Source organism: Mobula birostris, chromosome 3, assembly GCF_030028105.1.
Source record: "Mobula birostris isolate sMobBir1 chromosome 3, sMobBir1.hap1, whole genome shotgun sequence".
NCBI classification, from domain to species: Eukaryota; Metazoa; Chordata; class Chondrichthyes; order Myliobatiformes; family Myliobatidae; genus Mobula; species Mobula birostris.
In genome coordinates this window covers 102,202,995-102,227,791 of record NC_092372.1, presented here as the reverse complement: position 1 = coordinate 102,227,791, position 24,797 = coordinate 102,202,995, and the positions used below count along the sequence as shown (strand labels likewise).

At 40.7% G+C, this 24,797-nt stretch overlaps 1 protein-coding gene across 3 annotated transcripts in view; it reads left to right on the top strand.

Moving 5' to 3' along the window:
• The window catches only part of fras1 (Fraser extracellular matrix complex subunit 1), a 564,498-nt gene that overhangs the window by 235,530 nt on the left and 304,171 nt on the right, over positions 1 to 24,797 (top strand). For all 3 annotated transcript variants that reach the window (XM_072253146.1, XM_072253145.1, XM_072253147.1), the window contains exons 10-13: positions 52 to 141; positions 6,103 to 6,250; positions 11,970 to 12,113; positions 23,684 to 23,818. In XM_072253146.1, the coding sequence (XP_072109247.1) occupies positions 52 to 141; positions 6,103 to 6,250; positions 11,970 to 12,113; positions 23,684 to 23,818 (517 nt within the window). The remainder of the gene's footprint in view (positions 1 to 51; positions 142 to 6,102; positions 6,251 to 11,969; positions 12,114 to 23,683; positions 23,819 to 24,797) is intronic.

Here is a 24,797-nt window from a genome sequence, read left to right as displayed (position 1 = left end):
GGTGATTGTGGTAATTACCTGATTTGAGTAAATCTTTGTAATCATCTGTAGGATGAAGAATTGCTGCATTTCCCTGGAAAATGCTGTCCTGAATGTGTGCTGGTGACTAGTTACTGTGTTCATGAAGAGCAAGGCGCAGAGGTGGGTACCATGAAATTGACACTATGCTCAGAAATACAATCAAATACCAGGTGTTTGAATGGTGACAGCAGTTCTAAACATAAGCAATAACTAGTCTTGGTGAAACACAGCAAACGATTCATGGTCCCTTGGTGTTCTGGTGTTGCTTATGTTTAGACAGCAGTTCTAAACATAAGCAATAACTAGTCTTGGTGAAACACATTTAATGAGGAAAAAATGGATTGATTTGCTAAATGAAACGTGTCCAGGAAGTAACTCACACAAAATGCTGGAGGAACTCAGCAGGCCAGGCAGCATCTAGGAAAAGAGTACAGTCGGTGTTTTGGGCTGAAATCTTAACTATTTCCCAAATGCACATTTTTTAAAATTTAGCACAGTTTTAATTTTTTTTCTTACTTACTGCCCATTATGCTATTGGTGCTTAGGGCAGCAATTTAGGTTCCCTATCTCTGTCTATCCTTGGCCATCTTCTCTATTGTGTCCCAGGTGTGGTTCAGGGACCTCAGTACTTTTACACACAGATATTAGAGGGATTCTTCATTGCTGTTTCCGGAACAATTTTTTTTTGACTTGTCAGGGTTGTTAGTCCTGAGCTGAACCCCTGAACCTGGAGGACCGGTGGACTACTCTTAGTCTGGCCTCTACCCTTTGGCATGGTTGGGATTTCCACCAATAGCCAAAGCACAAGGCTCTTACTCCAGCCAGCATAGCTCTTTAGGTCATTGAGGCAGGTACGCCTCCAAACCCTACAACAAGATTGGAGGAGCCTGCAAATTCCTAGCTCATTTATTCATAATATGTGATACCTAGTCCTGGTAATGTGCCATTGTGGGCTTGTTCCTAATATATATTAGGACATCAATTGATTAATTGATCAACTAACTAACTATTTATTTAAAATTTATTTTATTTATTATTTATTTTTAATTTTTTTTCTCTCTCTTCTATATTATGTATTGCATTGAACTGCTGCTGCTAAGTTAACAAATTTCACGTCACATGCTGGAGATAATAAACCTGATTCTGATTCTGATTCAGGGCCCATTTTTATATCCCAGAAAATACTTGAGAGTTTGAGTAAGGCCTCAGCCAACAGGAATCCCACATTTGTGCAGCAACTCATGAGCAGTTACTTGCTTCTCTTTCCATCCAATACAACCCTTTTGTCTGGATATATCATTCAGCATACAGGGCTGGAAACAAAGCCAGGCTGACTAAAGCAAGAAAACCAAGTTGGCACTGGGGAAAGCCAGCCTACTCAACAAAGCCAAGCTGGAAACAGTGCAGGCTTACAGGTGACTTATAGTTGTGATTAACTTTTGCCAGTTGAAACTTTAAGTAGATTTCAGCTACACTTAAAATGTCCCTCTGTTTATTGTCAAAATATAACTGAAGTGTAATTAGTCAATTAATCTTTTTGATCTTGCAAAGTACAGTTTGGTTTAAAAAATATGTAATTAGCCGTGGATGGGTTTGGAGTCAAGCTGTTGGAAAGACAATATACTTAGACTACTGATGAAGGGTCTCAACGTGAAACATCGACAGTTTACTCTTTTCCATTGATGCTGCCTGGCCTGCTGAGTTGCTTCAGCATTCTGTGTGTGTTGCCTGGATTTCCAGCATCTCTTGTGTTTGGTTTTAGACTACTTGCTAAGTATTTCACCTAGTACACTGCTTCTTCACCAAGTTGCTTTTTTGGGGGTCACACTGTAGCGTAGGAGTTAGCGTAATGCTATTACAGTGCCAACTGTTGGATCGGGGTTCAGTTCCCAGTTTCGCCTGTAACGAGTCTGCACATTCTCTCCACGATGTGTGGGCTTCCTCTGGGTACTCCAGTTACCTCCCACATTCCAAAGACACATGGTTAGGGTTCGTGAGTTGTGGACACTGGATGTGTTACCACACTTGAAGGCTGCTCAGCTCAAATCTCGCGGAGATTTTTGATGTAAATCACACATTTCTCTGCACATGTGACAATCAGGTGAAACTCTTTTCCTTGGTCACAGTAGTCTTGGTTGAATCAATTCAGTAGTATCCAGAGGAGAGCTAATAGTGAATGGATTTTCCAAATTATTGGGCATCTTTAATGGGAAACATGTGACTGTAGAAGTACCAGCACCTAATTTCAAACCCATTCTGCAGAGATACAGATCAGTTATTTGAATATGTGTCTGATGGCTACCAACCTGTTGGTATCTTGGCTTTTCGTGCCCTGTGTGTCACCCAGGCACACCACAGATCTGGGTAGCAGGCAAGAACTGAACTTTTGCAGATCCATCAGGTTCAACTTTACGACTGAATTGTCCTGATTGTTGTAATTGGGACATGGTGTAGTGTTGTGGTCTTGTGCCATGTAACTCCATCGAATTGGTTGAAATTCAACTCCATCGGTTGAAAGACCATGGACAACCTTACCATCCGTTTATTTGTGATCTCTCTGACATTCAGAAATAATGAAAAATCAAATAAAGGTTTCATTTTCTTTAAAAAAAATTAAATACTAAACAAAGCCTAAACACTAAGAGCATTCAATAATAAGTAAAACATTTATCAATATTTAATCAAGTATATTTGTCATAGCTAAGCACTTCCACTCCATCTGCCAAAAGCAGAACTTGCTGGTGGCCTAACATTTTAATTCCAATTCCTGTTCCAACGTGTTGGTCCATGGTCTCCTCTTGTGCCACAATGAGGCCGCCCTCAGAGTGGAGGAACAACACCTTATTTTCTGTCCAGTCCTGCCGAAGGGTTTCATCCTGAAATGTGGACTGTACTCTTTTCCATAGATACTGCCTGATCAGCTGAGTTCCTACAGCATTTTGTGTGTGCTGCTCCAGCATCTGCAGAACTTCTCATGTTTCTACCTGTCATTGTGTTACACTTCACAGAAACAGGTCCCTCAGTCCGCTCAGTCCACACCAGGCATCGGGCACTCAGTTTTTGTACCATACACTCATCAACTCCCCCTGGATTTGAAAAGACTACCTTGGGCAGGCCAAGGCGTTAATGCCACTGAAGGATGTAGTGCTCAAATAGTCGACCACTCCTATGTGTTAACATGTGGGAAGAAATGGGAGTTCCTGGAGGGAAACCCCCATGGTCAAAGGGAGAACTTACAAACCCTACTATTCTATGTTCTACGTTGTCAGTATGGGCTCAGGACTGAACCTCGGTTGTTGGAGCTGCTCTTCCAGCTGCACCAGTCTGCCATCCCACTATTTGTATGTGTGGTTCAATATACTTCTCAGAGATTGACAGTTCTCATCTTCAGCTCGTCTGACAAATATGATTTTATTAAGCCTAATTTTGCATTTGCTAAAATTAGGCTTTGGTTTATTAAGAATTGATAATGCACATTACAGGGCAATGATTCAGAGTTAAATGTTGGAAGATACTGTGTGAAATAGCAGCCTGGGAAAATTTACTTCTAGATTCAACTAGGTTGAAAGAAGCAAAACAGATTGGGTTAAATGTTCATCTTTACTCTATGGGTGGTGGTTTGTTGAAGTGGGTTCCAGCCTGTTACTTCATCCCTGTTATTATACATTAATTCCAATAGAAATAAAGCTGGGCAGATCCTGCTGTCTGCCCAACCAGATTGACATCAGGAGAGATGTTTATATAGAAATTACTTTTTTGCAGCATTTATGAGCAATTTCTTTTCATTTGTTAGATGTACCATTCAGATTTGAAAGGTGAAAAACACCTGCAGGTAGGTAGTTCCTTTTGTGACTTCTTTGGTACCTTAGCGAAGTGTAACTCAGAAGGAAGTCATCGAATAGGCTTTAGTCCCACTGACACCTGTGTGAGGTTGGAGGCAATGAAACTCTGAGAGGACGATATGCAAAGAGTGAGGAGCAATGTAAATGGTAGAAACCCAGTCCACTTTAGTAGAGGCTTGGGATTTCTGAATAGAAGCTCACAGCTCCACTGGGAATATTTAACAGGAATTGCTAAGTGAAGGCTGGAGTCTTGAACTTCAAGCCAGCTGGTTATTGATTCTGCGCCAAACACATTTCACCACTCTACTCTTCACGGGGTCCAGAGTTGTGTGGTTGGTGGTGGGGGAGGGGGATGTGCTGGTAGTAGGTTAATGATTGCAGACTTCGAAGAATTTCCCAGTACTGTAGATTGTCAACTTGGCTGCACAAATCTAATATTTCAAGAGACCCATTCATTCCCATTGGATCATAGTCATAGTCATAATCATGCTTTATTGATCCCGAGGGAAATTGGTTTTCGTTACAGTTGCACCTTAAATAATTAGTGATAAAACTATAAATATTTAAATAGTAATATGTAAATTATGCCAGGAAGTAAGTCCAGGACCAGCCTATTAGCCCAGGGTGTCTGACCCTCCAAGGGAGGAGTTGTAAAGTTTGATGGCCACAGGCAGGAATGACTTCCTATGACGCTCAGTGTTGCATCACAGTGGAATGAGTCTCTGGCTGAATGTACTCCTGTGCACAACCAGTACATTATGTAGTGGATGGGAGACATTGTCTAAGATGGCATGCAACTTGGACAGCATCCTCTTTTCAGACACCACCGTCAGAGAGTCCAGTTCCATCCCCACAACATCACTGGCCTTACGAATGAGTTTGTTGATTCTGTTGGTGTCGAAATAGCTGCTGGTGGAACAGAGGAGATAGAAAGTAATTTTGCTTTTTTTTAATTGAGTTAATTTTAATATATTATTCAACTTCTTTGTTTTTTTTAAAATATTTCAGTTTTTAATTTTCTTTGATTGTAAAAAGAAAAACAGGCATTCTTGACTGTTTGTGAGTGTCAGAATTATTCAAGGGCATTTAGGCTCAATTACGGTTCCAACATCCTGTAAGTTTGGAGAAAAGTGTTTTAGGCCAACAAAACTGCTGCCAGCAGGAAGAAGGTACAAGAGCCTCAGGACTCACACTAGCAGGTTCAGGAACAATTATTAACTCTCAAGCATCAGGCTCTTGATTCAACTTCATTCAACTTCATTCACTCCAACACTGAACTGTTCCCACAATCTATAGACTGACTTTTAAGGACACTTCATCCCATGTTTTCGATATTTATTGCCTATTTATTTATTATTATTATTATTTTTTGTATTTACTCACTTTTTTCACTTTTGCATATTGGTTGTTTGTCCGTCTCGTGTGCGGTTTTTCATTGATTCTATGTGCCTCTTTGTATTTACTCTTAATGCCTGCAAGAACATCAGTCTCAGGGTACCATATGGTGACATACATGTACTTTGATACTATATTTATTTTGAACTTGGAACCTTTGGGACCTGTTGGTTTCAATCAGCAGTTCCTTGTGCTGTGCTGGGCTTTGTTGATCGGGCAGGAAGGGTAGATCCACTCCAGTAGAGTCCAGGCTTTCAACCATGGGCCAGGTGAGCTCAGGTGGTTCACCAATCAGAGGAAATCTAAGCCGGAATGAATGCCAACTTCTTTATTATTATTTGGTATTTTGTGAACTTACTGCTTTTCCAGCATTGAATTCTCTGATCACTACTATCTTTGCATTAAAAATGCACTTTAGTATCACTTTATACTGCTTGTCTGCATAGCTATCAGTCACCTGCTTTCCCTATATCAAATAAGAGCAGGTTCTCCTGAATGATGTTTTCTATGACAAAATTTAATATCTTATGCAGTGTAATGTAGTCTGTGATTTTGCTAATTTGAAAGTGAATCAAGTGTGTGTAAAAGTGGAATTGTCAAGAGAATTCTCCATAGCAGTGAATATAATCGCACCACTATTTTATAGTAACTATTTTAGTTTCCCATTTTAATAAATTATGGGATACTATCGCTTAAAATTATCAATAGAAGATATAATTACAGGAATACAGGTATTCTTTCTCCTACTCAGTCAATGATTTGTGCACATTGACCTCTGATCGGTTTAGACCAGAGTTATTTTATTAACTTATTCAATATTCTTTTTAAATCTCTCACTAAATAGAATGGAGAGAAATGGCATGAAGGTCCTTGTAAAGAATGTGAATGTCGAGATTCACAGGTGACCTGTTATAAGCGCTCCTGCCCTCTGTGTCCTGCTGGTAGCCTTGCTGTGAAAGTGAATGGGGAATGCTGTCCTGATTGCCAACCAGGTATGGAAGATAGCGGGCAGAGGAACCATTAGTAGTGACAGAAGATAACAGAGTAGAGAGAATCTTAGATTGTATATCTTTGAATTATGCATATCAAAAGGTATGCCACGGATTATAGCTCTAATTGCTTGACCTTCACATTGTTTGAACATAATCACAAATCCTCTTCATATTCATTAAGAATACTGCTAGTACAAATGTAAACATGAGTTCAGATATGCGATTGCATTTATATAAGTACAGGGCTATATGTGTAAGCTTGTCCTCGTGTGCATATCTATATGTGTCCATAAGACATAGGAGCAAAAATAAGGTCATTCGGCTTATCGAGTCTGCTCCACCATTCCATCGTGTCTGATTTATTATCCCTCTCAACCCCATTTTCCTGTCTTTTCCCTGTAACCTGAGACACTTGTCTAATCAAGAGCCAATCATTCTCCATTTTAAATCTACTCAATGACTTGGCCTCCATAGCCGTCTGTGGCTCTGAATTCCACAGGTTCACTACCATCTGGGTAAGGAAATTTCTCCTCATCTCTGCTTTAAACTCCTCTCGACCTTCTCCAGTTCCAGCACATCATTACTTAGATAAGGGAGCCAAAACTGCTGATAATACTCCAAGGACAGTCTGACCAACAATTTATAAAACCTCAGCATTACATCCTTGCTCTTATATTCTAGTCCTCTTGAAATGAGTGCTAACATTGCATTTGCCTTCCTTATCACTGACTCAGTCTGCAAGTTACCCTTTAGAGAATCCTGCTCATGGACTCCCAAGACACTTTGCGTCTCTGATTTTTGAATTTTCTCTCCATTTAGAAAATAGTTCTTGCCCTTATTCCTTCTGTCAAAGTGCATGACCATGTACTTCCCTACACAGTATTCCACCTGTTACTTCTTTGCCCATTCTCCCAAACTGTCTGGCCTTCTGCATACTCCCTGCTTTCTCCACACTACCTCCACCTGTCTTCGTATCGTCCACAAATTTAGCCACAAAGCCATCAATTCCATCATCCAAATCATTGACACGTAATGTGTAAAGAAGCAGGCCCAGCACTGATCCCTGCACAACACCACTAGTCACCGGCAGCCAACCAGAAAAGGTGCCCTTTATTTCTACCTTTTGCCTCCTGCCAGACAGCCAATCTTCTAACCATGTTAGTATCTTTCCTGTCATACCATGGGCTCTTATCTTGTTATGTAGCCTCATGTGTGACACCTTGATAAAAGGCCATCTGAAAATCCAAGTGAACAACACCTATTGACTCTCCTTTGTGTATGCCACCTGTTGTTACCTCAGAGAATTCCAACAGGGTTGTCAGCCAAGATTTTCCCTTGAGGAAGATATTCTGCCTTTGGCCTATTTTAACATGTGCCTCCAAGTACCCTGAGACCTCATCCTTAATAATGGATTTCAACAACTTCCAAAACACTGAAGTCTGGCTAACTGGCCTATTTCCTTACTAATGCCCCTCCCTCCCTTCTTAAAGAGTAGAGTGATTTTTGCAATTTTCCAGTCCTCCAGAACCATACCAGAATCTATCCAAAAAGCTATCTCGTCAGATTCTACAAATTTCCTCTCTTGGGGTCCAGCACCAACCTACTTTTCCCCAATGTATCCGCATATTGAAATCCCCCATGATTGTTGTAACATTGCCCTTTTCACATACCACTTCTATTTCCTCTTGTAATTTGCATCTCTCATCCTGGGTACTGTTCAGAGGCATGTATGTAACTCCCATTGGGGTCTTTTAACCCTTGAAGTTTCTTAACTTTACCTACAAGGATTCCACATCTTCCGATCCTATATCACCTCTTTCTAAGAATTTGATTTCATTTTTTACCAGCTGAGTCACCCCATGCCCTCGGCCTACCTGCCTGTCCTTTGGATGTAACGTGTATCCTCGGGTATTATGCTCCCAACTATGATCTTGCTTCAGCTTGTGATGCCCACATCGTCATACCTGACAATCTTTCAATTGTGCTACAAGTTTACCTACCTTATTCCTTATACTGTGTGCATTGAAATACAACATCTTGAGTCCTGCTTTCATGTGGGATGTTTTCCCCCCATGTTACACTTCAACTCATTCCACTGACATCAAGTTTGCTCCATCATCTGCCTCTCCTTCCTCACACACTCACTACATACTGCATCTACTTGTTTGCCAACTGATCCATCCTCAGCCTAGTCACTCCAGTTCCCAGTCCCCTGCCAAATTAGTTTAAACTCTTCTCAAAAGCTCTAGCAAACCTGCCTGTGTCTATTGGTGACCCTCGGCTCAGTGTAACCCTTTCTATTTGTACAAGTCATACCTTCTCCGGAAGAAATCCCAATGATCCAGAAATTTGATACCCTCCCTCCTGCACTAATTTCTCAGCCACACATCCATCTGCCAAGTCATCCTATTCTTACCCTCCATGGCGCGTGGCACAGGTAGCAATCCAGTGATTACTAGCCTGGAGATCCTGTTTTTCAGCTTTCTGCTGTACCTAACTCCCTATATTCACTCTTCATAACCTACTCCCATTTCCTACCTATGTGGTTGGTACCAATTTGTACCATAACTTCTGGCTACTCACTCTTCCCCCTTTAGAATGCTGTATACTTTATCTGTGACATCCCTGATCCTGGCACTTGGGAGGCAGCGTAGCAACCTGATGTCTCTTTCCCGTGCACAGAATCTGCTGTCTGCTCCTCTAACTATGGAATCCCCGTCACTACTGCACTCCTCTTCTTTCCACTTCCTTTCTGTGCCACAGAACCAGACTCAGTGCCAGGGACTCGGTCACTGTGGCCTCCCCCGATGGGTCATTCACCCCCCCCCCCCCCCCCCCCAAAACAGCATCCAATGTGGTGTACGTATTGTTGAGGGGAACGGCTGCATGGGTGCTCTACACTGGCTGCCTATTCCCTTTTCGTCTCCTGGCAGTCACCCAGCTACCTGCTTCCTGCAATATAGGGGTGACTATTTCCCTGTAACTCCTATCTATCACCATCCCATTTTCCTGAATGAGCTGAAGGTCTTCCAGCTGTAGATGCAATTCCTTAGCACAATCTCTAAGGAGCCGCACCTTGATGTTGATCAGGGAGATAGGTGGTCTCCCAGCATTCCTACATCTCACACCTCATCTGTGTTTTGTGTTTTGTATCTCTGCGTAGAGGCTGGATCAGAACTGTAATCTTATAGCAGATGAAAACCCTGCACAATGTAATCCCACCAACAGTATCAACTATTTGGAAATGTTAACACAGTTGAATTAATTCCAGGGACTGCACAGAATAATATTTAGCAGAACCTGTTGTTATCTTGCATATTTGTGTTTGACTGGAGCCTCACCTACCAAATGTTATTGTACAAAACATTGTAGGCACAACACTCAGTTCAGGTGGTTGATATAGTGAGACTCCATTGTAAATGTGTGATTTGTTAAGAATACCACTATAGATTAGGGTTTACAGCTACTTTCTACTTTTCATATGTTAATTTTCTAATTTCCTGTTGTTTCTTTGTAGAATTAATTAGTAAGTTTGAATTCTGGACTTTATTGTTACTTGTGCACTGATCTCTTCCTGCATACTTCGGTACTAGAAAAAATAGCATTTTTCTTGTTTAGCTCTGTATCTTTATTTACAGGGGGCTAGTCTACATGTAACATGTCTTTTCAATGCCTCTACTTTATTGTGTAGAACTCGGCATTTTTTATTTCAGTGTTCTAGTTGTTACTGCTAGCTGACACACACAGTTTCTCGAATTCCCCATGAGATTTCTCCATTTCTCCCTTTGTAAGTAAAGTGGTGTGGAACAGTGCACAGGCAGCTCCTTATGTTGTTCCACTATTGTCTCTGTTCAAGGTCTGATGAGCTGATTCTGGAAGATTGTATCTCACTGATAAGGAAGTAAAAACCAAGTGCCGCCTTCAAGTGAAGCAGTTGCAGAGTGCAGTGCATATGCAACTAAATCTCATTGATGTAGATCAGTTTCGTGTTGTGGCCTTACATTTTTATGTCCACACTTGTGACATCTGTTCCTGATTGTCATCCTGTAATTACATGAAAACACTTCAAGGCATTTAGAAAGTCTCGAAAGCGTAAAATCCCTTTAGGGAATCCTTGGCTCAATAAAGAAAAGAGGATACCTTGAGACGTCACAATGATAAAAAAAAGCAGATGGAACAACAATGGTGTAAACAACACACCCATCTGCCCTGTCAAGCACCACCTGTCCCACCTGTGTTAACGTCTGTGGATCCCACCTCAGGGCCCTCCACCCATCTGTAAACTCACAGAACTGGAGATGGAACAGGTCAATGTTAACATTAGACTGTATAAGAAGAGATAAATGCAATAGGTTTGTGATAACAGTGGAATATTACAGGCTAGCAAAGATCAGAGTGCTTGGTAGTTTATGGAATATATTTGCTTGAAGTTAGGGCAGGAGAGAGAAGTCTCTTCAAGTATAGAAAAGACATGAAAGAAAGATGCTGAGTTTTACCACTGATACACATTTGTAATTGACAGTGAACATGAATGTTGTAAGTTTTTCACTTAATAACAGCAATATACCCACACACATTTATCAAAAAGCCACTCCTACTTTTAATTCTAGAATTAATTCCCTTCTTCCCATTACAAAACACTTTCTTTTCTGCTAGTAGTGAAGAAGAGCTCTAGGAAGAAAAAATGCTTAAATTTCCTGTGGATACTAAACGTTAAATAGCAGAAAGGGAATTTGAACCTAATTGGGTGACAGGATCATTCCAGTCTAGGCTGCAGGCAGCAGATACCATCCCATTGGCTTTCTCCAACTACTGTTCCAGTTGCTGCTTCATTTCTTCAGGAGGGGGAACTGTCTCAGGGAAAACATTGAATATTCATATTAAAATTGCATATATTTTTTTCAAGGTGCATCACAACTGATGGATATTTAAGTGATGTTGAAAGCACCAGAGAGGTGTTTTGCTTTTCAAAACCTCAACAAGAGTGTGAGTGAAGAGAAAGGTGACAGTCCTGATTTGCCAACACAGTCACCATCCTCCTCAGTGATTTTCCCCTCCAGTTTCCCTGCTGTTCATACTCACTATTCACATGCTTATCTTTCACAGATCACACCTCACATCCAGTGCACAGAAATGGTTCCTTTGCACAGTTAATTAAGCTCCTGCTCCTGCAGTCAACTCCCTCACTCTTTGACCTCCTCCCTTTTAAAGTACAACTTCTTAACTCTCCCAGTTAAATGTGCATCCTCTCCTTCCCCTGCTAATTGGCAAAGAGTACTTTCCCTCGTCCAAAGTTGTTTTAGGCTTCTTTGTTTAATTTTTGCACTTACTGTCCAGACATTGCTCTTGACTCCTGTTTAAACACCTTTGAACTTGCAGGTTGATGATCCCAAATTTATAGGAATCAGATTGATTTAAAGTCACCAGTAACAGGGAAGGGGGTGGGTAGAGTAGGGATTAAGAGGGCAGGAATGCTAACTTTGCTTGACATTAATTCCTGGTAATTCCTTGAAGCAGATGCATGGATAATGTTCTCAAAATACTAACAATCTTCATCAAAAACTACATTTAGACTATGAACATACATGAAATAATAATGTTAAAAATCCAATTTTTAAGTATTGTTTGAAGGATAAGTGGAGAAATGGAAATGTCTGTGGAAATAATTAGTTTCACATTGCAGGACATCCATGATTCTGTTTCATTACTTCCTTGATAGTTTTGTGCCATCCTGATTGCCTGACCTGTACACAGTCTCCTGATCATTGTGAGATCTGCAAGAATAAGAGCAGAGTTCTGCAGAATGGCCGCTGTCTGGAGCACTGTGACCCTGGATTCTATGAAGTTGCTGGATTGTGTAAAGGTATGTAAGAGTCTTCTGATCGTTCAGCCTTTCTGAATGCTGTGAAAGTCCCCTTTGAAAAACAGGCAATAATAGATTATTTCTAGTATCTGGTAAATATTTGTCATCAGTGTAGTAACTGTGTGTTGATTGAAAGCTTTGTCAAAGGAGTAAGTATTCTGATGGTCCAAATAATACTGAGGCAGCCTGCAGAGAAGAAGTCAGCACCCTAACACAGTGGTGTCAAGAAAACAACCTCTCCCTCAATATCACAAAAACAAAGGAACTGGTTGTGGATTACAGGAGGAATAGAGAGAGGTTAACTCCTATTGACATCAATGGATCTGGGGTTGAGAGGATGAACAGCCTTAAGTTTCTCGGCATCCACAGCAATGAGGATCTCACATGGTTTGAACATACTGGCTGTGTGGTGAAAAAGGCACAACAGCGTCACTTTCACCTCAGGTGGCTGAAGAATTTTGGTATGGGCCCCCAAATCCTAAGAACTTTCTATAGGGGCACAATTGAGAGCATTCTGACTGGCTGCATCACTGCCTGGTACGGAAACTGTACTTCCCTCAATCGCAGGACTCTGCAGAGGGTGGTGCAGACAGCCCAGTGCATCAATAGATGTGAACTTCCCACCATTCAGGACATTTACAAAGACAGGTGTGTAAAAAGGGCCCGAAGGATCATTGGAGACATGAGTTACCCCAATCACAAACTGTTCCAACTGCGACCATCCAGGAAATGGTACCGCAGCATAAAAGCCAGGACCAACAGGCTCCGGGACAGCTTCTACCACCAAGCTTCAGACTGATTAATTCATGCTGATGCCATTGTATTTCTATGTATATTGACTGTCCTGTTATACATATTATTTATTATAAATTACCATAAATTGCACATTTAGACAGATGTAAAGATTTTTACTCATGTATATGAGGGATGTAAGTAATAAGGTCAATTCAATTCAATAAGGGTTAAACTTGTATTAAGAGTTTAAGAAACTGTGTGGTGGATATTTCGCTAACATCCTTTACAATAGATGGGCAATAAATATGTCTTTTGAGGTAAGATCACTATAATAGCATTGCTGCACTTCTGGGAGCTGTTGAAAGAAAGCCATATTAGATCTTATTTTCCCCATCAGCTCTGGAAGTGGAAATATATCTTGTTGTTACTCTTAAACCTCCTTCAGGTCTTGATCTGTTCATTAAAGCTGATGGACATCTTTGTCTAATTTCTATCATCAAAGTCTTTTAGGATGCTCTCTAGTTGCTTTAGAAATATTCTATCCCATTAAACGAATGTCACCTAAAATACTTACAAAAAATCTTTAAGTTATATGATCATTAACTTTGGTAAGAGATTTCCCTCATTGGGCATCATTTGAAATTTTTACAAACATCTTTGTTTAAATCAGTAAAGCTTGAAACAAGGCTCTGCTCAGTTGATTGCAGATATGTGTCAGAGGACTGAAAGATGGGATCAGAAATGGAGAGTACGAGCAATTCCAAGTTACTGGGTGTCAGTATCTCTGAGGATCTAACCTGGTTGCAACATATTGATGCAGCTATAAAGAAGGCAGTCCAGCGGCTGTATTCCATTTGGAGTTTGAAAAGATTTGGTTTGTCACCTAAAACACTCAAAAACTTCTACACATGTACTTTGGAGAACATTCTGACTGGCTGCATCACCGTCTGGTATGGTGTGGGGAGGGCTACTGCACAGGATCGAAGTAAGTTGCAGAAGCTTGTAAAATTAGTCAGTTCCATCATGGGTACTACCCTCCACAGTGTCCAAGACATCTTCAAAGAGCGGTGGCTCAGGAAGGTGGCGTTCATTATTAGGGACCTCCACCCCCCCCCCCCCCCCAGGATGTGCCCTCTTCTCAGTGTTACCATCAGGAAGGGGGTACAGGAGCCTGAAGGCACACACTCACACACTCAGTGATTCAGGAACAGCTCCTTCCTCTCTGCCATCCGATTTCTAAATGGACATTGAACTCATGAACACTACCTCCCTACATTTTTAAAATTTATTTCTGTTTTTGCACTTCTCATTTTAACTTTATTTAATATGCATATATATACTTACTGTAATTCAGATTTTTACCTACATTTATCATTTAATGCATTGTATTACTGCTGCAAAGTTAATAAATTTCATAATATATACTGGTGATATTAAAATAAAGGTGTACTTGTTTTTCAAAAGAAAGCCAGTGCTAATTGAATAATGATAGGTTAGTTGCTTGAGGAGGGGAAAATGGTAGTATTTTCCCAAATGAGCAAAATGGTATCAATGGCAGGTTCATATGGACAGTTGTGGTAGAAGGGAGAAATTATCTAGGTGCAGTGTATATGTATATAATCATTTAGGAATGGCCTTCATGGGGTATTACTTAGAGAAATATTATACAGGGCAAACTGGTATTGAATGAGAGTATATAGCAAATTGGATTAAAACCGAACCAAAAATTGGTCATTTTTTAAAAAAGTGATCAGAAGTGGGTTGGAGTCCAACATGATTCTGTTGTGGTGGTACATTTTTTCACTGCATATCATTGATTTGACCATAGTTTTGTTCATATTTATAAATGCTGCCATAAAGGAATTGTCTTACCATTGGAAAATAGTTGCAAACTATTTGGGAACATTGAAAATTTTAGGATAATGTCCTTAAAAGTGGGGAGGGAATTCTATAAGTAATATATTTCAGTACAAAAAACTTACGCCCTGACTGAAAGTAAGTAATGCCAAGGAAGAACAGAAGGTTCAGGTTTACAGAATGTCAGGGAAATTTAAATGCGAAGGAAGACTTAAATAATGTATTTTGTTTTGAACAGACAAAATACAGGGGCTAAGTCTAGAACTAGCTTCAGAATTAGGGGTTGCTCATTCAAAGTAGAGATGAGGAGGAAATAAGACAGCACAATGATGCAGCCTGGTTTGATCCTGACCACCAGAATAGTGTGTGAAGTTTGCATATTTTCTTTGATGGCTGGGGTTTTCCCCTAGTGCTCCAATTTCCTTCAACATCTCAAACACATTCAGGTAGACTTATTGGATATTGTAAATAATCTTAATAGTATATAACCCTAGAAGTAAAAAAAGGTCAAAGGTGAGTTGATGGGTATATGAGAAGAATCAGTTTACCAGCAAAGTAGAGGGGAATGGCTATGATATGAATGCTGTTTTGGGTACAGACATGCACCAGATTGTCTGAAAAGCCTCATTTTGTGTTGCAGTAAGTGAAGAAGTGAAGTTGTTTTCTTAGAGAGATGTAAATCTTTGGAAGTCTCTAGTCCATTGAGCTGTAGAAGCAGTTTCATTGTATATTTTCAAGGTCAAGGTGGAACATTGCTGATCTGTAAGGGAATTAAAGGAAAACAGTGATCTGGAACTAAGCTCAGAACATATTAGCCGTGATTTATGAATAATGGAGCAGACGTACTGAGCCATGTGAACTACACTCTCTCTTAATTCTTATATTGTTCTCAAGACAGATGATAGATTAGTGCTTCTGAGAATGAAGGCAGCAGCTACAGATAAAATCAAAGATATTCAGTTCAGGGAACAATAGAAAAGTTCTTAACCAACACCTGAAGTGTGAATTCAATTTTCAGGTTAGTCATTGGGGCAAAAGCTATGCATCTAAAAGAAGGAATGAAAATTTGAAAGGATATGAGAATATGGTTGATAAATTTGATTCAGATTATCTATTCTTCTACAGAGCAAATACTGACACTGGTTGGGCCACAGTCTATCTAAATGTTTGAATTTATTAAAGGATTGAACATTATTAACTATGAAGATCACTGGATTTCATATTTAATTATTTAGCAAGGGAGATAGATATAAAACATATGACCTATAAATAAATCATTATCAATATCAGAGAGAGTCTATCCTCAGTCACTGCAAATGTGAAGTAATATTTGTGGAATTCCTATCTAGTAAGTTGCAAAAGCAAAACTTGAGACTTACTTTCTTACTTGCGGTAGTATTAAGGTGAGTAAGTAATAGACTTGATGGATAATTCAGCCTAGGCTTGTGCAGTTTTAGTTGGTACGCTTCTATTGGTTATTTAAAGCTTTAACACGGTGGGTTGACAAAAAGAATGGCTAATTGCATTTTTTTTGCACACTTGTTGAAAGATCTAACAATGAAGATGGCTACTTTGATATTAATTTTAAACATTTCTTCCAAATCTCCTCCTCAGCTTCCCTTCAAAAACAACCCCGAATTCTCAGTTTTCTCTGTGAACTGACACCCCTCATCCTTGGTGCTTTTCTGGTCAATCTCTTTTTTAATTTTTGGAGGGCTTAGAAGCCAGCCGGATCTGAGTATTATACTCTCATGGAAATCTAATTGGTGTTCTCCAAACTTTCAGTATGTAACTTCCTGATGAAGGGTCTTAGCCCAAAATGTAACTGTTTATTCTCCTCTATAGCGAGCTAGCTGGAGTGTTTGCTGACATCTTCAACTGCTCCTTGCTTCAGTCTAAGATCCCCTCATGTTTTAAGAAAGCAACGATAATCCCAGTGCCGAAGAAGAGCAAGGTGGCATGCCTGAATGACTATCAACCTGTGGCTCTGACATCAATTGCTATGAAGTGCTTCGAGCGATTGGTTATGGCACACGTCAACCACAGCCTACCGGTCAACCTCGACGCTTTGCAATTCGCCTACCGGAGCAACAAGTCAACGGCAGATGCCACCTCTCTGGCCCTATATTCCTCCTTAGAACACCTGGAGAGTAAAGACGCATACGTAAGGCTCCTTTTCATTGACTACAGCTCTGCCTTTAATACCATCATTCCAAATAAACTGATTCCTAAGCTCTGGAACCTGGGCCTTAGCACTCATTTCTGCAGCTGGATCTTCAACTTCCTCACAGACAGGACCCAGGCTGTAAAAATAGGGGACAAGCTCTCCTCTACAATCACTCTGAGCACCGGTGCCTCACAATGCTGTGTACTCAGCCCCCTGCTGTTCTCACTGTACACCCATGATTGTGTAGCCAGGTTTCCATCGAACTCAATATATAAGTTTGCTGATGACACAGCAATTGTAGGCCATATCTCAGGTAATGATGAGTTTGAGTACAGAGAGGAAATTAAGAACCTGGTGGTATGGTGCGAAGACAATAACCTATCCCTCAACGTCAGCAAGACGAAGGAATTGGTTGTTGACTTCAGAAGGAGTAGCGGACCGCACAACCCAATTTACATCGGTGGTGCGCAAGTGGAACAGGTCAAAAGCTTTAAGTTCCTCGGGGTCAATATCACAATTGACCTGACTTAGTCCAACCAAGCAGAGTTCACTGCCAAGAAGGCCCACCAGCTCCTTTACTTCCTGAGAAAACTAAAGAAATTTGGCCTGTCCCCTAAAACCCTCATTAATTTTTATAGATGCACAATGGAAAGCATTCTTCTAGGGTGCATCACAACCTGGTATGGAAGTTATCCTGTCCAAGACTGAAAGAAACTGCAGAAGATTGTGAATACAGCACAACACATCACGCAATCCAATCTTCCGTCCTTGGACTCACTTTACATCGCACGCTGTCGGAGCAGTGCTGCCCGGATAATCAAGGACACGACCCACCCAGCCAACACACTTTTCGTCCCTCTTCCCTCCGGGAGAAGGTTCAGGAGCTTGAGGACTTGTACAGGCAGATTTGGGAACAGCTTCTTTCCAACTGTGTTAAGACTGCTGAACAGCCCTGACCCGGATCTGGGCCGTACCCTCCAAATATCTGGACCTGCCTCTCGTTTTTCTTGCACTACCTTACTTTCCATTTTTCTATTTTCTATTTATGATTTATAATTTAATATTTACTAATTTTTACTATTTTTAATATTTGATATTTGTAATCCAGGGAGCGGGAAGTGCAGAATGAAATATCGTTATGATGATTGTACATTCTAGTATCAACTGTTTGGCAACAATAAAGTATAAAGTAAAGTATAAGGTATAAAGTATAGATACTACCTGATTTGCTGAGTTCCTCCAGCATTTTGTGTGTGATGCTCCAGATTTCCAACCTCTGCAGAATCTCTTATGTATATAACTTCCTTGCCTTTGATTTTTAATTGTATGTTCATAAGCCAAAATTCAAGAAACTTTTTCAGTAGTGTTCTCAACAGGCTCTACTTCTTTTGAAATATCTGTGCATATATCAAAACCCTCCTGACACCATTGCTTACCATTGACAAAGCATGTCAATGAAGCCAGAGCAGTGGATACAGTACGTATAGGTTTGGGTAAGGCATTTGACAAGGTTCTCCATCGTAACTCATTCAGAAAGTCAGTAGGCATGGATCCACAGAAATTTGATTGCATGCATTCAGGACTAGCTTGCTTATAGAAGGCAGAACGTGGTAGTAGATGGAGCGTAATCTGCCTGGAGTTCAGTGACTAGTGGTGATCCGCAAGGATCTGTTCTGTGGTCTCCTGCTCTTTTTGATTATTATAATTGACTTTCCAGGCAGGAGTTGATATATTTCATCACTAGCCTCTCAGTGCACTTCGTCACAGTGGATGAAAGTGATTTGGATTCGCTCCAATTTGCCTGCCGCAACAACAGATCTACAGAAGATGACATTCCATTGGCTCTTTGCTCAATCCCAGAACATCTGGACAGTGAAGATGCATACTCTACATCAGGATGCTCTTCAGTGACTACAGCTCAGCATTCAATATTATTGTCCTCTCAAAACTAATCAATCAACTTTAAGACCTTAGCCTCAATACCTGCTTGTACAGCTGGATCCTTGATTTTCTCACTTGCAGACCTCAGTCATTTCCTGTTGGCAACAACATCTCCTCCACAACCTCCATCAGCACAGGTGCACCACAAGACTGTATGCTTAGCCCATGCTGTACTCATTTTACACTTATGACTGTGAGGCAAATCAAAGCTCCAATGTCATATTTAAGTTTGCAGACGACACCACTCTCATTGGCTGATTCAAAGGTGGTGATGAATCAGCATACCGAAGGGAGATTGAAAACCTGGCTAAGTGGTGCCACAACAACTTCTCACTCATTGTCAGCAAGACCAATGACTGTTGACTTCAGGAGGAGGAGACTGGAGGTTCAGGAGCTAGTTCTTATCAGGGGATCAGATGTGGTGAGGGTCAACATCTTTAAATTCCTCAGTGTTATTATTTCAGAGCATCTGTCCTGGATCAAACACACAAGTACCATCACAAAGAAAGCATGGCAGCACCTCTACTTCCTTCGGAATTAGCGAAGATTCGGCATGTCATCTAAAACTTTAACTATAGATGTGTGGTGGAGAGTATACTGACTGGATACATCATGGCCTGGTATGGAAACACCAAAGCCTTAGAATGAAAAATCCTACAAATGTAGTGGATACAGCTGAGTCCATCATGGGTAAAGCCCTTTCCACCATTGAGCACACCTGCCCAGAGCAGTCGTAGGAAAGCAGCATCCATATTCAGGGTAACTACCACCTAGGTCACGCTGTCTTCTCATTACTGCCACCAGGAAGGAGGTACGAAAGCCTCACGTCCACACCACCAGGTTCAGGAACACCTATTACCTCTCAAACATCAGACTCTTGAACCTGAGGGGACAACTTCACTCAATCTCATTCACCCATCACTGAACTGTCCCCACAATGTATGGACTCACTTTCAAGGACTCTTCATCTTATGTTCTCAATGTCCATTGCCTATTTATTTATTGTTAGTGTTTTATTTTCTTTTTTTCTATTTGTATAGTTTGTTGACTTTTACATGTAGCCCCCCCCCCCCCCCGGCCACCCTCAGGGTCGCTCGGCTCGCTGTCGTCTAGGGAAACAGCCTCGGCCCTGGCAAACTGGGTAATTAGTTTGTGTGGATGCTGTGTGATGTACCCCACCCCGCCCAAATAACAGACAATACACCAGATGCAATTAAATGATTTACAGTTTATAGATATTACTGGAACTATATAGTTAAGAGAGAATAAAATATAAAAGGAAAATAAAAGGCACCACACTTATCAAAGTTCAATCTCTTTGTGCACAAAACAGTTGGAGCTCAAGGACCTTACTCTTCACCCTGTGACCCCTCGGACCACCTCGACCGGCCGTCTGGGACCAACAATGGTGGTCGACCAGATGCTCCACACGAGTCCGTCTCCGTCTCCTCGCCGAACGCCCTCCTCGGGGTCCGACCCCGTTAGCGGACTCACAGCACCTGGTCCATCCTCTGTCTCGCTCTCCCACCTTCTGCCCCAAAACCCCGCGCATACAGTATCTTCAAATAAACCAAAAACGTAACAACTATCCCAATTGGTTCATACATATTTCTTATCACACTCTAAACCAAAACAATCTGCTAGCGCAAACTTTCTCAGTGTTTAACACAACAAAGCCGCATTCCCCAGATTAATATAACAAAGAGGCCATTTTAATTTGCCTCCGCAGTAACATAAAAGTCGAAACCCCCTTACATACATATTTGTTATTTGTCCTGTTGGGTGCAGTCTTTCATTGATTCTATAGTGTTTCTTGTATTTACAGTGAATGCCCACAAGAATGTGAGTCTCCGTATTGTATATGGTGACATATATGTACTTTGACAATAAGTTTATTCTGAACTTTGAAATGACTTGGACAAGGAAATGTATGGGTGTGTTAGTAAATTTGCAGATGACACAAAGGTTGGTGGTTTTGTGGATAGTGTAGAAAGTTGCTAGAGGTTACAATGGGATATTGGTTTGGTGCGGGGATGAGTTGAGAAGTGGCAGATGGAAAATTGTGAAGCGATACACTTTGGAAGGTTGAACTTGAAGGCAGAGAACAAAGTTATTGGAAGGATTCTTAGCACTATGGAGGAACAAGGATCTTGGAGTCTACATCCATAGATCCCTCAAAGTTGCCATGCAAATTGGTTGTGTGGTTAAGAAGGTGTATAGAGTGTTGGCCTTCATTAGTCGGGGGACTGAGTTCAAGAGCTGTGAAGTCATGTTGCATCTTTATAAAGCCCCAGTTAGACCACACTTGGAATATTGTGTTTAGTTCTGGTTGCTTTAGGATGTGGAAGCTTTACAGAAGATGCAGAGGAGATTTACCTGCATTAGAGAACATGCCTTGGGAGGACAGGTTGATGGAACTGATGTTATTCTCTCTGAAGTGGAGGAGGATGAGAGATAACTAGATAGAGGTGTACTATATAAGATGATAAGGGCCATAATTAGAGCAGACAGCCAGAGACTTTATCCACAGTGCAGAAATGGCTAAATGAGGAGATATAATTTTAAGTTGATTGTAGGAAAGTATAGAGGAGACGTTAGAGGTGGACTTTTTATACAGAGAGCGGTGGGTGTATGGAATGCGCTGCTGAGTGGGGTAGACACAGATATATCAGAGATATTTAAAAGATTCTTAGATAGCTACGTGGATGGAAGAGATATGGAGCATTGTGCAGGTGGGTAGGGTTGCATTGATCTTTGAGTAGGTCAAAAGATTGGCACAATATCCTGGGCAGTAATGCCTGCACTGTGCTGTACTGTTCTGTGTTGTATTTTACCACTAACTACCATCACTCCTGCTTCCCAACCTTGGCACTCTGTTTCTACATCTCATTCAAAGTCAGGCCACATCTTTGCTCTCATTCCTCCTCATTCTTCTTGCCTATTGCTTCCCCCCCACCATCTGCAACTTTCTAACAGCAGCTTTACTTATTTCTGACTTCATTGATTTCGATTGAAGTTCACTTCCACTAAGTTCTCGGAGGAAGCACTGAAGAGAGCTGATGTGGTTAGTGTTCAAACTTCACTATATTACGCTTAACCTGTCTGCTGTCTCCTCTTTCCATATACAGGTGTCCCCTGCTTTTCGAACGTTCACTTTACGAAACCTCACTGTTACGAAAGACCTACATTAGTTCCCTGTTTTCGCTAACAGAAAGTGTTTTCACTGTTACGGAAAAAGTAGCGCGCGAAAAAAGGCAGCGCGCGCCCCGAGCAGCCGCTCCTCCCCGGGATTCAGAACGGCATTCTAGCCGGCGTTGCTTAAACTCATTCCTGTGAGCAGCCATTTGCAAGGTGAGTTCTAAGGTATTGGAAAAGCCTAAAAGAGCTCGTAAGGGTGTTACACTTAGCGTAAAACTAGACATAATTAAGCGTTTCGATCGTGATGAACGAAGCAAGGACAGTGAGTTTGGCTTGTGGAAGCTGGCGAAGATGATGTTGAAGAGGTTTTGGCATCCCATGACCAAGAACTGATAGATGAAGAGCTGATGCAATTGAAAGAGGGAAGGATAACAATCGAAACCGAATGCAGTAGAGAACAGACCAAAAGTGAAGTATTCTAGGAACTGAACGTAATCAACTGCGTGGGATTTTCGCTGCAATGATAAAGTATGACTTTAATTTTGAAAGGGTACATTGATTTAGGGCATATTTGCAAGATGGTTTGAGTGCTTACAAGAACTGTATGATAGAAAAATGCGCGAGGCTAGCAGTCAAGCAAACCTTCCACATCAGCCACAGCAGACGACGAACCTCGACCTTCGACATCGAGGCAGGCAACTATTGAGCACATGAAACACTGTTGTAGGAAAGAGACATGCAACCTTTAGAGAATCTTGCACCTCAGTTTTCTGAATTGCCCCCCATTTATAAAATATTGTTTCTACTAATATGCATGACAGTACACTTCCCCTGTACTGAATTTAACCAATTTTGAATCCACAGTACTTTAGCTCATTAAATCAAATGATTTTTAACTTCACCAACATGATCTATTGTCTTCTAAAAATACACACAAACAACCCAATCCTCACCAGCTCTTTTCAGTAATTCACCTGAGAAATGGAATGGATTGAAGGCAAAGCAACTTGAGCCAGCTGAAAGAAACAGTGAAAAAAGTTTAGGCTTGCAGATGGCATTGGGAGTAGCTATGTGATTTTTTTTTGGCTGGCAAATGGTGCATCCATGCATCACGAGGAGCTCAAAGGAATAACAAAGGAGTCAACTCTGAACAGTGGAGATGGTACATCTTTAGCGGAAACAAAATGTAGCAGCTACTTGAACAAACCAATGCTGCTGCTAGAGACCAGGCATGGGGAGTTCTTGTATGACACACCCTCTGATCAATCCAATAATAATGTTCAAAAAAAAATCAAAGAAATGTATTCGATCCTTTATTAGCAACTAGCAAAACATACAGTCTCGAAGCGATGTAACTTATGAAACTGAAACTAGTGATATTAAACATAATTAAATGGACTTAAGTGACATTAAGTAGAGTTATACAATTTCAAATGTAACTATGACACCCAGTGGTCTCCAGCTCTAAACTGCTGGAACAAACTATGAATTCGTAACTAAACCCTTTACTTTTACCACGCCCCCACCCATGTGATGAGCTACCATAATAAACATAATAAATGTGCAACATAGAACACAATGCAGATAGAAAACAGGTGCACGGCTCCTATACATAAGGTATAGTGGTGGTGTCAGGTTCTTGTCCAATAACAGTAGATCTTTGTTTTCTACTAGTTCTATTTATAAGAAGAATCATATGGTCTTAACTGTGATTTATCTTTCTTCAACACAGAGTGTGACAAGTCGTGTGCCACGTGTCAAAGTGAATTTGAGTGCACTTTGTGTAAGGACTCCTTGCTGCTGAAGAATGGCCAGTGTGTGACTTCTTGTGGGGAGGGGCATACTCAGGATCATTTGCTGTGTACTGGTATGTTTTTAATAGTTTGGACAAATAACCCTGCCAAAAATCCCATTCATCTTTATAACTTCAATGAAATTTGGTTAGGTCAAATGTTTTGTGTGAAACACAGGGAATGTCTGTTTACTCACTGTTACATTTGCAGAAAGTCCATGGAATTGCCAGGGAAACAGTAGAAGTGTCTAAAATTAGCAGATTCTGGGTAGCTGGGACAAGCTCCAATTTTTTCTGCTGCAGTTTACTACTAAAAATAATAAAATATGACTATATAAATAAGGGTAAGCTAACTAACCTTTTGCTCCTCTTTCACCATTCACTTTGCCTTTTTTTGTTCATTCTTGGATCGCAATATGACTGGTTAGGCTAGCAGCTACTATCTTTTTCTCATTGTGTGGGCCAAGGGATATGCAGAGGAAAGTTGTATCGCCTACATGCAAACAATTGTGTATAGATTATGGCCTCGCCTAGCATTGTCCAGTATTTATAACTCATTTAATTGACCACACAATTTATCTTTAAATGATAAAAAACTTTACCAAGTTTACACCCATGTCACTTTAGGGAGTGATAATAAATTTATATTTTATTACTCTTCTATGAACTTCTGATTTTTATTTATTTTCATATTCCATAATTCTTCCATGATTCAGTCATGCTATACGTTTGCAAAACCTGCTCTTCCATTTAGATAGACTTCCTTAAACTGTCTTGCAGTTCAAAGTAAATGTATTTGCCTGGGTTTTAAACAATTATCATGATCAAAGTACTGGAGAAACCTATGGAGTTCTTCATCAACAATCCTGCTTTGTAAAGCAAAAAAAAAACTTCAGATACTGGCGATCTGAAACAAAAACAGAAAACGCTAGAAATACTCTACAGGTCAGACATAAGAGCAACCGTTACCATTTTGTGTGGGTATAAGATTCTAATGTAAGGTCATTGACCTTAATGCCATTTCTTCTCCACAGACGCTGCCTAAGCTGCTGAG